At 37.5% G+C, this 12,950-nt stretch overlaps 1 protein-coding gene across 2 annotated transcripts in view; it reads left to right on the forward strand.

Annotated features, from left to right (window-relative positions):
• Window positions 1-829: 829 nt before the first annotated feature.
• Window positions 830-12,950, forward strand: part of LOC150082293 (cell growth regulator with RING finger domain protein 1-like) — a 42,085-nt gene continuing 29,964 nt past the window's right edge. The window contains exons 1-2 of one of the 2 annotated variants that reach the window (XM_090380112.1): window positions 830-935; window positions 11,599-11,726. In XM_090380112.1, coding sequence (XP_090236238.1) covers window positions 934-935; window positions 11,599-11,726 — 130 coding nt within the window. In that variant the 5' untranslated portion in view covers window positions 830-933. Of the gene's footprint in view, window positions 936-1,165; window positions 1,291-11,598; window positions 11,727-12,950 lie in introns of those variants that run through there. The other variant, XM_090380111.1, reaches the window with a different exon arrangement.

Genomic DNA, 12,950 nt, shown 5'->3' on the forward strand with positions numbered 1-12,950 from the left:
CTACAAGTCTCTGCTTTCGAGCTGTGTAATGATCAGTGGCGGCTTGTCACTCTCATGTATGGGGTGCTGTTTTTTAAAGTTACATTAAATTGACAACCCACTGACCAGGCATTGACTCAACCACCGGAGATAAAATGTGAAACTGTCTAGCGCAGTGTTCTGTCTATGGTTAAACTTCTAAGTTGAAAACGATTTCCTGTATTTATTCTTTTATTATTGAAATGATTATTGGAAATAGTTGTTTTCTCATGAAGCAAAGACCTTAGGCTATGGTCAGGTCTGGATGTCCCGGGCTCTGTTTAATACTTGTATTACATAAATAATTATTTATTTATTATTTATTATTATTTTTTTTTTTTGATTATTGTAAATAGAGGATGAGTATATGCGGGACCTGTTAAAAAATATATATTCACCGCGTTGCACTGTTCTTCACAAAATCATATAACTCCATTGAATGTATTTTTAGATTTAAAAAGCTGGGGGTGCTGCAGTTCTACAGTGCCTACCAACGAGTCACTCCTGGTAATGATGCTTTGTAGGTGCACCTTCAGGCATGTTTGATTGCTGTTTTGTAGCTGTTAATAATAAATAAATAAAGTTGCAAGCCAGGATGCCTATTATATCAAATATTCTCCTTCCGCAACACTGTTAACAATAAAATATTCATCAAAAGCATTTTGTTCTGTTAATTTTGTCGAACAATGTGGTTTGGCGAAACAAATCCCACCAAGGAGTCGTGACACATTAACTTTGGAAAAGCTCAGTTTTAAATGAATTTGTTGTATTTTTTGAGAATTACATTTTGCCAATTGTTTACACCAGGCGGCAGTTATCATATTTGTAAATAAATTAGGAAAAGATTGGAGATGGAAACCTTGTGATATATGTTGATTTAACTTGAAGGAACAGTGTACATCTGTTTTGGCAAAAATGTAATTATTCTGAAATGTTGTATTGTAGTTTGTTTTTGTGGGTTGTAATTTTAAACTGATGACACCTACAGCTTCTATAGTGGTGGTCTTAGTTCTCGAAGCTGGCCATTGCGGTATTCAGTTTTAAAATGTTCAGAGAGATGAGGTTCGCGTAACTTTTTTTTAAGTTGCAGTTAATACATATTTCGGTGATTCTAAGTAAACTACCCTATATTTTTTTTTATGTTGCTATTTTGTTCGTGTTGAACTATTTAGAAATGTCAGCCGTGTTAGCACCAATTGCTGAATTATCAAATGTTTTTGCGGTGTTTGTTATTTTAACGTGTTTTTTTACTATGGCAATGTTTTTATTACGGTGAGTTTTATTATTTCTATTGAGGAGTAATAGTTTTGTTTCCGAATTTGATATAACTTTATTTAAAAATTTGACGTTAGTATTGTACTTAGATTTTTTTTTTTTTTTTTAACTGTAGTGCAACTTGCACTCTGTTTACCTTGTTTTTAAAATGTCTGTAAACACTTAAATAAAGTACTTATGCATTTGTGTATGGTTGTGTGTTTTCTGTGTGGTACAACACTTAAGGTGGTAGAAAATGAAAAAGACCTGGGAGTAATTGTGCAGTCAGATATGAAGTTTTCTGAGGAATGCAGACATGCTGCCAGGGCAGGTCATGGGGTTTTGTCAATGATATACAGAAATTTTGCTAGCAGGGAAAAGGAGGTGATTGTCCCTTTGTATAAGGTAATGGTCAGGCCATGCCTTGAGTACTGCGTACAGGTTTGGAGGCCTCATTTTAGGAGGGATGTAGATTTATTTGAGCGTGTACAGAGAAGGGCAACAAGATTGGTGAGGGGAATGAAGGGATCTTCTTACCAAGAGAGGCTTAAGTTCTGCAAATTGCAGTGGCCGGAGACTAGGCACCTGCACGGTGATCTGATTGAGGTGTATAAGGCCTTGAATGGGTTGAGCACGCTGAATTCTGATGGGATCCTTCCACTTGTTCAGATTATGAACCTAAGGGGTCATAAATTCAAATTAAGAAAGGACAGATGTAGAATAGATGTGCAGAAATTTGCCTTTAGCCAGCGGATGGTTAATTGCTGGAACAAACTTCCATCTGTCATTGTGGAAGTTGATAGGTTGAATAGATTTAAGGAGGAGCTGGACAGGCATTTGGAGGGAATGGTGTGTTTTTTTTTTTTTTTTTTTTTGGCTGATGCTGCATAAGCTCATACACTTGCTTTCTTGCATCACATGCCACTACTACTATTATATGAAGCAGTGGTAGGCTACATCTTGAATATTGCATGCAAGCATGGAGACTCGATTTTAAGAAAGATGTGTACCTGCTACGGAGGATATAGAGAAGAGTGATGAGATCAAAGACATGTCTCTCTTATTAAGAGACACTTTGAGTTCTCTAAGTTGCAATGTGTAAATCAGGTAACCAGAGTAAGCTGAATGCTGATAGTATCCTTATTCTAGTTCAGACAATGCACATAAGGGGGCCCAAATTTAAAATGGGGAGGGATGATTGCAGAATAGAGTGCAAAAATTTGCTTTCAACCAGAGGGTACTTGATGGTTGGAACAAAATTCTGTCTGATGGTGTGGAAGTGGGTAGTTTGAATAAATTTAAGGAATAATTAGACAAATTATTAGAGGGGATGAACAAGTGATGGAATTTTTTTGAGCATTTTTATATGTAGTCACGTGATATACATAAGGGTGCATGAAATTTAAACTGAGAGAAAATAATTGTAGAATAGATGTCCAATAATTTTACTTTAATCAGAGTGATTGATTGTTGAAATGCAGCTCTACTTACTCTTTTGGAGGAAAGTTAAGGAGGGAGTGGACAAATACTTGAAAAGAAATAGGAAGTGATGGAAGTAACAGTAAATTTTTTTTTTTGGCTAAAAAAAAATATTAGTACTATAGTAGTATCAACATTTTGCTGATACTACTACTAATTCTCAGTTTTCTTATAGCAAAATTCTCTTTTGATTCTATTATTTTGCACAGTTTTATGTCTAAAATTCTTTGTTATGAAGAAATGAAGTAGATAGATCTCAGTTTGGTGGTTGTCAGGGTGATACTTGGATAAAACACTATTGTTTTCTGATATATTTCTCCTTTTACAAATATATTGTGCAAAAGGCACTGTGAGATTGAATACTCAAAATTTAAGAAAGTAAGACACTAATGTCAATTTCAGATCCAACTTTGGGTATTTTCTGTGAAGGCAGGGTTTAGAATGTTTCTGGTCTCATCCAACTTTCAGGGTTAACATCAAAGTTGGAAGAGAGGTTTTACATGGTTTATGGTTTTGTGTCTGAAGGAATTTTTTTTTTTATTATGAATCCTTTTCACTAACAGTTCTTTCTAATTTATAGATATGTTATTGTTTTATCAAATTCATTATATGTCATATATGAAAAGAAATGTCTTAAAATACCTTAAAAATGCATCCCCATCCCTGTCACACTAGCTACAGCAGGAAGTAGCAAAAATGTGTAGAACAAGCTAAACAACTACTTGTAAATTTTATTTATATTATGCTGGCCATATTTATATCAAGAGAATAAAATATTTTATGAATTTTTAGAAATAAGAAAATAAAGAAAGCAGCAATTTAGATTTTTATTTATTTTTATAATTTTTATTAAATAAGAAATTGCAATACTTTTGTAGTGCCTTAAATAAATCTTCCTCTGGTCCAGAGAACCTGTTGTAAAAGGTGTAAATCATGTGCCCATTAACATTGCTAAGTGGCAACACCAGTCATGTTCTGGTCATGTTTGTGACAGTTATTTTATTTTATTACATACTATAATAAAATAAAATAATTCTTTTAATTTTAGTTATTTTATGTACTTACTGTGTCACCATTTGAAAATAGTGACACTGTAGGTACATAAGCAAGAATAGGTGTGCAGTTTTATTCAATGTATGTGGGTGAAAAATATCAAACTGCCGAAATGTTCAATACTTAACTACATAAATGAGAGCTTACATATGCTCAATTTTTCATACATTCTATTAATATTTTGGAAATAAACAAGGAATTACCTTTTTATTGAGTGCATAGGATTTCTTCTTTCCCAAATCTCCTTATACGAAATGATACTTAAAACAAATTTACATAATTAAAATAATTTAAAACTCACAATGTGTTCCTCACTATTGACACACGTACAGTCCAACACCCCAGGATCACAGCGGAGAACCCCACCCCGACCCCAAAAATATTAAATCCCCCATGCAACCTTTAGTAAAGAAAGACATTTGTCATAAACGCAAAATTCAATATGAATAAAATGTTATTAAAATAAGATGAAAGTTCAATAATAATTTATTGATATTCCAGTGAGGAATTTTAATTGCATGGTTTTATTGAACATTCTTCTTATTTTAATAGCATTTTATTTGTATTGTAATTTTGCGTTTATGACAAAATGTCTTCCTTCACTAAAGGTTGCATGGGGGGGATTAATATTTCTGGGGTCGGGGTGGGGTTCTCTGATGTGATCCTGGGGTGTTGGACTGTCCTTGTGTCAACAGTGAGGAACACATCATGAGTTTTTTAAATTATTTTAATTATGTAAATTTGTTTTAAGTATCATTTTGTATTTTATTTGTATAAGGAGAGTTGGGAAAGAAGAAATCCTATGCAGTTGAATAAAGGGTAATTCCTTGTTTATTTACAAAATATCAATACTTAACAGACATAATAAGTGTTGAGAATGCCACAGAGTCTGTTACAACAATAAGCTATATATGTATAATATAATTTATCATTGGAAAATTTAAGGAAGTAGTGTATAGGAACAGACCAGGGTTACTGCTTATAGGAGTATTTCTTCTGTAGTATTGTACACATCTCAATATTACATAGCTCACTCTTATGCATCAGACAACAATCTTCAAGGCAGGATGCATTGGTCCCACAGGAGCTAGTTATTGTCGATGGCTCTATTGTCAGTGAAATGGGAAATATGTTGAGCAAGAAGGATAGGTGGATTAGGAACTGGGTATGTCTGCCAGAGGCAAAAGTAGATGATGTAGAGCAAATATCTTTTAAGACACAAAAGGAGATATTGTACACATTGGCACTAATGATATTAAGAGTAGGCGATCTGAGCATTTACTTAACAAGAGAGTTAAGAGTAAGGATTGAATTTGAAAGTGCAATTCTACCCATACACAGTAGGAGGAAGTATAGGTTGAGAGCCTTGTAGAATTTTTCTCAACGTGGTCTGTGCTTGTTAACAGGAAAGACTGCTTCTACAGGGATGAGATACACTTGACTAGAAGGGGTGCAAGAATATTTGCTGATGCTATTGAGGCAATGATAGGTGGGTCGGAAAACTGCTAGCTTGGGAGAATACATAGACTAATAATTTAACTATTTATATGGTTCTGAGACATGGACACTGAAAACTGCCATTGAAAAAAAACTACAAGCATTTGAAATGTGGACATACAGAAGAATGCTAAATATACCATGGACAGCAAGAGTGACCAATGAGAGTGTCCTGCAGAGAACTGGAAAAACTTGGGAATTGCTGAAGGACATAAAGAAAAGAAAATCTGCGTATCTTGGACATCTGATGAGGAACAACAAATACGCAATTCCATGGCTAATTATTGAGGGGAGAATGGAAGGAAGAAGAAAGCCTGGGAGAAGACGTACATTGTGGCTTGATAACATTGAGAATTGGACAGGACTGAGCACCGATCAGCTGTTCAGAGCTACCGGGGACAGAGAGACAGTTGCTGTGGTGGTCGCTGACCTCCATTAAGAGATGGCACACAGAGAAGAAGAGCCGCAGGCAGAGGTGAAAGTGATTCTTGCATTGCTATTATTGGTAGAGGCAGCAGTCTAGTAAGCAAGGTATCTGGGATCAGGCCCTGCTGTGGGTCATAGAACAAATGAATATATATGCTGCATTAGGGTAACTAAGAGTGAGAACACATGCATCTATACTTTGCATGTACCCCAATGCTAGGAGCATTGAAAATAAATTTGATGAATTGAAGTAATGGTTAAGTCATCGGATGTTTTTTTTTTTTTTTTTTATGTAAACCCCAAACACGAGAGGTATTAGAACCTATAGTACTTGGTACCGTGCTTGGGTTGGAGGTTGAGAAGACAAAAGAAGATATTGTTGACATTGGACTTGAACTTCTGTAGACTGTAATTTTCAGGAAATACGTGTGAAGGAAGGTTGTTCCAGAAAACGGCAGTTGAATGAATAAACGAGGAAGATGAAAAGTTGGTTCTGTGAGTTTGAAGTTGGACAGTAAATGGATGTTGGCTGGTGGCGGCATGTGTTCGGACTGTTTTGAAAGAGAGAGCGGGAATTATAGAAGACAATTCTGAAGAACAGTGCCCATGGAAGTATCTGTAGAAGAGGCATGCAGCAAAAACGGTACGTCTATGAGAGAGCGAGTGGAGAGAGACTGTTAAAGATGAATCATTAATTAACCTAACTGCCCTCTTCTGAATGGAATCAAGAAGCCTGAGAGAGGTTTTGGGGGCACTACCCCAGATGTGGAAACAATATTCCACGGCAGGGCGGATTTGCGATTTATACAGAGTGAGCAGCTGTTTAGAAGAAAAGTAACGCCGAGAGCGAAAGAGAAAACCAAGTTTTTTAGATGCAGAGGAAGCAATATTTGTAATGTGCTTGTGCCAAGAGAGATTAGAAGTCAGGGTAATCCCCAAAAGAGATATATCATTTTGCCTAGAAATCGGAGTGTCACTAAAGATAAGCATAGGAGCAGAAGAATCCTTTTTGCGAGATATAAGACAAGACTGAGTTTTAGAAGGGTTGAAATCAACTAAGTTGTCTTTGCCCCACTGGAGAATTACCTGAAGATTGGCATTTAAGGAATTGGTAGCAGATTTTCGAGAAATTGATGCTGATTGAGCAGGACAAGGTTTCTCAAAATGGAAAGTGGAATGCAATGTGTTATCATCAGCAAAACTATGGATAGGATTTCCAGTCAATGGAAGAAAGTCATTAATATATAAGAGGAAAAGAGTGGGGGAAAGAACTGAACCTTGGGGAACACCGGCATTAGTGGAGAAGTTAGAAGACAGAGAGTCATCTACCATCACCCTCAGCGAGCGATCAGAGAGAGAACTGGATAACCAATTACCAAAAACAGTTGGCAAACCATAAAATGGAAGCTTGTTTAGAAGACCTTTATGCCAAACACGATCGAAAGCCTTTGAGATGTCAAGAGCAACTATTTGTGTTTCCCCGAACCTTTCCATTGAATTAGTCCATAAATGGGTAACATAAGCCAGAATATCACCAGTGGATCGACACTGATGGAATCCATACTGGCGATCGTTGATCAGACGGAAGGTTTCTAGGTAGTTTAAGATTTGGCAGTTAATTGATTTCTCCATTACTTTAGAAAGAGTAGAAGTAATTGCAATGGGACGATAATTGGACGGGAGGGATTTGTCACCCTTTTTAGGAACTGGCTGGATATGAACAAATTTCGAAGCAGAAGTAAAAACAACTTTGGAATAAGAAAGTTAAAAAAGGTGGCAAAGAATAGGAGTAAGTTCAGGAGCACAAGTTTTGAGAACAAATGGAGAAATACCATCGGGACCTGGAGCTTTCTTAGCATCAAGATTCTTCAAAATCCTTCTGACATCTTTTTTGATGGAAGACCACAGGAGGCATTGAATGGAGCGTGTTGGGAATGGTGGGAGGTGTTTTACCAACATCATTAATACATGAGTTGGAAGAAAAATGGGATGCTAGCAGGTCAGCTTTATCCTTGGCTGAAGTGACAACAGAACCATCTGGTTTGGACAGAGGATGTGCAGACACCATAGGAATAGCGGAGACGTGGTGCCATTCAGACATAAGCGATGATGAATTTGAATATGGGGAGTACAATGTATACAGAAAGGGCAGACAGGAGAGGTGGAGGGGTTATGCTCTTAGTTAAGAAGAAGAATATTAAATCTAAGGCAGTGCATTCAGTTGACTTGGGTGTCAAGTGCAATGTTGAGTCATTTTGGAGTCATAAGCACTTGAAAAACAAAATTGAGAATAGGAGTGTGTAATAGGCCTAATGACTGTGATGAGTATACCAAACAGCTATATAAGGAAATAGAGTAGGCCAGCAACTTAGAATGGCTCATAATGGGGGATTTTAACTTTCCAGATGTTGACTGGAATTTGTGGGTTAGTCACTCACACACTAGCAGGACTTTTGTGGATTTCTTGGATGACTGTTTTCTATAGCAGCATGTTATAAAGGTAACAAGAGGAAGTAATATTCTTGATCTGGTTATGAGCAGTGATCCTTCATGCGTTAAGAATCTGTAGGTAGAAGACTCACTGGGTGGCAGTGATCACATTGTACTAATGTGGAATTTAATTAAAGACATGACTACTGTCAGGAGTAAAGGAAAGGGCTTTTGTTTTCGTAAGGGTGACTAGAGAGGGCAGAGATAGTTTTTAAATTGTGTGCAATGTGATCAACTGCAACATTGCCAACAGCAAATTCTAAATGGGGGAAGTATTCAGGGTAGTACTCAAAGAAGTTACTAGGCTTTTCATACCAACAAAGAAATTCTATTCAAGGCTTAGACCTAAATGGATGTCAGATGAACTATTAAGACAAGTAGCAGAGAAGAAAAGTACATGGGATGCATATCAGGTGACACAAGCCTGTCGTAGATATAAATTAGTCTGTAAAAAGTAAAGTAAAGTGCAGCCATTATCAACCCACTGCAGGATGGAAGCCTCCTCAACAATTCATGCTGAGGGAAATGGACCATAATCTGCCACGCTGGTCCAGTGCGGGTTGGCAGATCGACCGTATTCAGCAGTCAGGGGCTTGAACCCCGGTCTACTCAAAGAGCGTGTGCTACTGCACTCCCGCTCTTGCCCACTCGGCTACGGAGGCTTTTTGTAATGAAGTCACAAAGGTGTGTTTCTATTCAATTATATTAAGGGAGGCAGCAAAGAGGTAAGCAAATGCTTACTCATAATTATGAGAGCATCCTAGGATTCAGGGGATATCCCTTTGCACTGGAGAAGTGCAAATGTATCCTCAATATGTAAAGGGGGATCAAAAGGTGACATAAATAATTACAGACCTGTTAGCTTAATGTCTATTCCAGGGAAAGTAATGCAACCACTGGATAAAGAAGTAAAGCAGGATCACTTGGACAGGTATGCAATTATACTGAATAACAACATGGATTTGTCAAGTGGAAATTTTGTCTGACCAATATGATGGGTTATTATGGTGCAGTGACCAAGGAACTGCATGTAAAAAATAATTTTGACATCATATACTTGGATTTCAGGAAACTTTTGATACTGTTGCACTTAAAACCCCGAGGTCTCACATTTGGTGAGTATAGGCTTGGCACACCCAGGGTCCTGAGCTGGATATCATCATTCTTCTCTTTCTTGGTGGTTCCCTTCTACTTTTCTCTCTCTCTCTCTCAGGGTAACCCGGGAACTTTTTTTTTTTTTTTTTTTTTTCCTGGTGCAGCATAAGCCTCAGACTTCCTTGCACCATATGGCTATTAATAATAATAATAATAGACTGCTGTACAAACTGGAGCAGTGTGGCATTAAGGGCAAGTTACTGCTGTGGATAAAGAGATGGTTAAGTGAAAGAAGACAGAGTGGTTATCAATGGGCACTGTTCTTTGTGAACTAATGTTATTAGTGGAGTTCAGTGGGGTTCAGTGCTGGGGCCATTGTTGTTTTCAATATTTATCAGTGATATTGATGAAGGTATATCAGGGTTAATGTCCAAGTTTGCAGATGATACAAAGGTTGACAAGGTGGTTAAAAACAGTCATCAGGGTGAGCTACTGCAACAAGATGTAGCAAAATTGGGTTGATGAGTTGAGAAATAGCAGTTAAAGTTTAACATTGACAAATGCAAGGTACTGCACAGGGGTGGCAGTAACCCCAGAGTAACTTATCAAATGTGTGGTACTACACTCAGAGTAGTGGACAATGAAAAAGACCTGGGGCAATTGTGCAGTTCGACATGAATTCTCTGAGCAGTGCAGACATGCTGCTAGGACAGCTCATTGTGTTTTGTCAATCATATACAGAAACTTTGCTAGCTGGGATAAGGAAGTGATTATCCCTTTGTATAAGGCCATGGTTAAGCTGCATGTTGAGTACTCTATATGGGTCTGGAGGCCTCACTTTAGGAAGGATCTAGATCTGCTGGAATGGATGTGCAGAGAAGGGTAACCAAATTGGTGAAGGGAGCAAAAGGATGCTCTTACCTAGAAAGGCTTCTGCGAATTAGTGTTAGCATTAGTAGTGACGGTATGATGCAAGAAAGCAAGCTTATACACATCAGCCAAAAAAAAAAAAAAAAAAAACCACTTCACATTTCACTCATCCATTTGCTCCCAAAGTCTGTCCTGTTTTTTCTTGAATTTATTTAAGCTATCTGCTTCCACAATGACAGATAGAAGTTTGTTCCCACAGTAAAACAACCATTGGCTCAGGGCAAATTTCCGCATATCTATTCTGCAACTGTCTTTCCTTGATTTGAATTCATGCCCCCTCAAGTGTATTTAACTGAGCAAGAAGAAGAATGTCATCAGCATTGAGTTTGCTGAAACCATTCAAAGCCTTATACACCTCAATCAGATTACCATCACAGGTTCCTAGTCTCCAGACACTGCAATTTACACAAATTAAGCATTTCTTGGCAAGAGCAGCCCTTTGTTCCCCTCACCAATCTCATTGCCCTTCTATGTACTCGTTCCAACAACTCTACATCATTCCTAAATTGAGGTCTCCAGACCTGTATGCAGTACTCATGGTGTGGCCTTACCATTGCATTATACCAAAGGATAATCATCTCCTTATTTCTGCTAGCAAAATTCCTGTATATCGTTGACAAGATCCCATGAGCTGTTGTGGCAGCCTGCATTGCAGCGTCTTGAGACCAATCACCTGTGTTGGGAGCTGATTGAGGTGTTTAAAGCCTTAAATTGAGTGAGTAAGCTTAATGAATGGTATTCTTCCACTTGCTGCAACTACACATATGAGGTGGCATAAATTCAAATTGAAGGAAGGTGATTGCATAATAGATGTGTGGAAGCTTGCTTTCGGTCAGCAGGTGGTTGATTGTTGGAACAGGGTTCCATTTGTTGTGGAAGAAGTGGATGGGTTGAATAAAATTGAGGGAGAAGCAAACAAATTCTTGGAGGATATGGATGGGTGAATTATTTTTTTTCTTTTTTTGGCTGATGCTATATAAGCTTGCTTTCTTGCATCATTTGCTGTTATCACTACTACTACCCATTCATGATTTCTAGTGGGAAATGCTGCCTTGTGCAGCATCAGTTTCAATCTGTGCTCTTAAGAAACAGTTTATATTAAGAGGCACAAAAAATTTTTCACTCTCTCTGGTAAAGGTCCTGAACAGTCTTGGTGTTTGTATTAGAAATTAACAGAACCATGCCACTGTATACTCTGCTAGTTTTATTTCATTTAGCTAATAAATTTAGAAAACATGTAAATTCTTGTTACCCTTTTATATATAAACTTCAGAGTGCATCAGTTTCAATTACAAGTAGAATATTTCCTTATATAAAATAAAGTACTTTTATGCTAATGTTTAAAATTTTTTGTAGGCTACCTGGAGATACATGGTCTCAGACATCGGTTAAATACTTGTATATGCCTAAGATGAATCATCCAATGATGCGTGTTAATAATCCCTTTGTCTTTCAAGTTGAGCACTCAACTTCATCTGTTTCAGGTACTTATTTAATGGCAACATAAGATTTACATGCAGTAGATAGAAATATAAGATTTACAGGATATTTTTTTGTTATATTAAGGGAACTTTGATTTCATTATACACTTAGTATCATCTATAGATTGCCTGTGATATTTTATGACAAATAAATTCCTTATATTTAAGAACATTTTTTATAAATGTACACTTTGATTATTTTGAAATATTTATTTTCATATTAACTAGGGGGCTTTGCCTCCTGCTTGCTATGCTTGCTTCTTTTGATGAAGTAAAATAAAATACAAAAGCTTTCAACACTGTCTCTCTCTCTTTGCTCTGAATACATAAATATTTTACGTATGGAAATCAAGGTGCATGGTACTGCGCAGTTGTTTGTTTGTTATTTGGTTTTTAGGAGCATTAGCAACTAAGGCCATATTGCTCCGGGATATGCGGTGGTCATTCCTTGACCTTTCCGCATATTCCGTATTTGGTGGTGACGGGCTCGAACCCCGGTCTAATCAAGAAGCATGTGCTACGCACTGCTGCTCCTTCCCACCTGGCTACGGAGGCTGCGCAGTTGTGTTAGATAAACATAGCGCGTGACCATGCTTAAACTGAAGCTTGTTTTACCACAGTAAAACAAGCTTCTGTTATGTATTTTAGTATTTGTTACGTATTATACGTAACCCGCATCTCTCTTCTCCCATTGGCTGAATAAATATCACTAGGAGGAAAATTATTTTAATGTATAGAAAGACTAGGGGGCTTTGCCCACTGTGCGCTTTGCTCGCCTACCCCCGTGCACGCTTTTATACGTAAAATGTAGAGGTATACAGAGTAAGTCAAATCTTTTCTATGTAAAAGACACACCTGTCGAAATGCACTGGTCAATATCTAATCAGGAAATGACCTATGTAATTATTTATCTGTGCATTTGTAGTGCACGGCATTCTCAAGGTCAAATAAATATCACGGTAAAACTACAGAATGGTGTACACCCTCCAACCTGGCCCCAAGCAAAACAGTGGGAAAGCAGTGATTGACAAGTTGTGACTCCCATATTTCGACAAACAGACAGGAACAAAGCAGTGATTGGCAGATGCCACTGCTTTCCCCGCCCACTGTCCTCCTAGGGCATTTTTCCCCACATTTGCCACTGTTTTTAAATCAGGAACTCGTTTTCCCATTTCAAAACAGTGTTATGGAGAAATAAACACCCTACCTAAGCTAATCCCCCCTCCT

The sequence above is a fragment of the Mastigoproctus giganteus genome, chromosome 8, assembly GCF_048544385.1.
Source record: "Mastigoproctus giganteus isolate SK-2022 chromosome 8, ASM4854438v1, whole genome shotgun sequence".
Classification (NCBI taxonomy): domain Eukaryota; kingdom Metazoa; phylum Arthropoda; class Arachnida; order Uropygi; family Thelyphonidae; genus Mastigoproctus; species Mastigoproctus giganteus.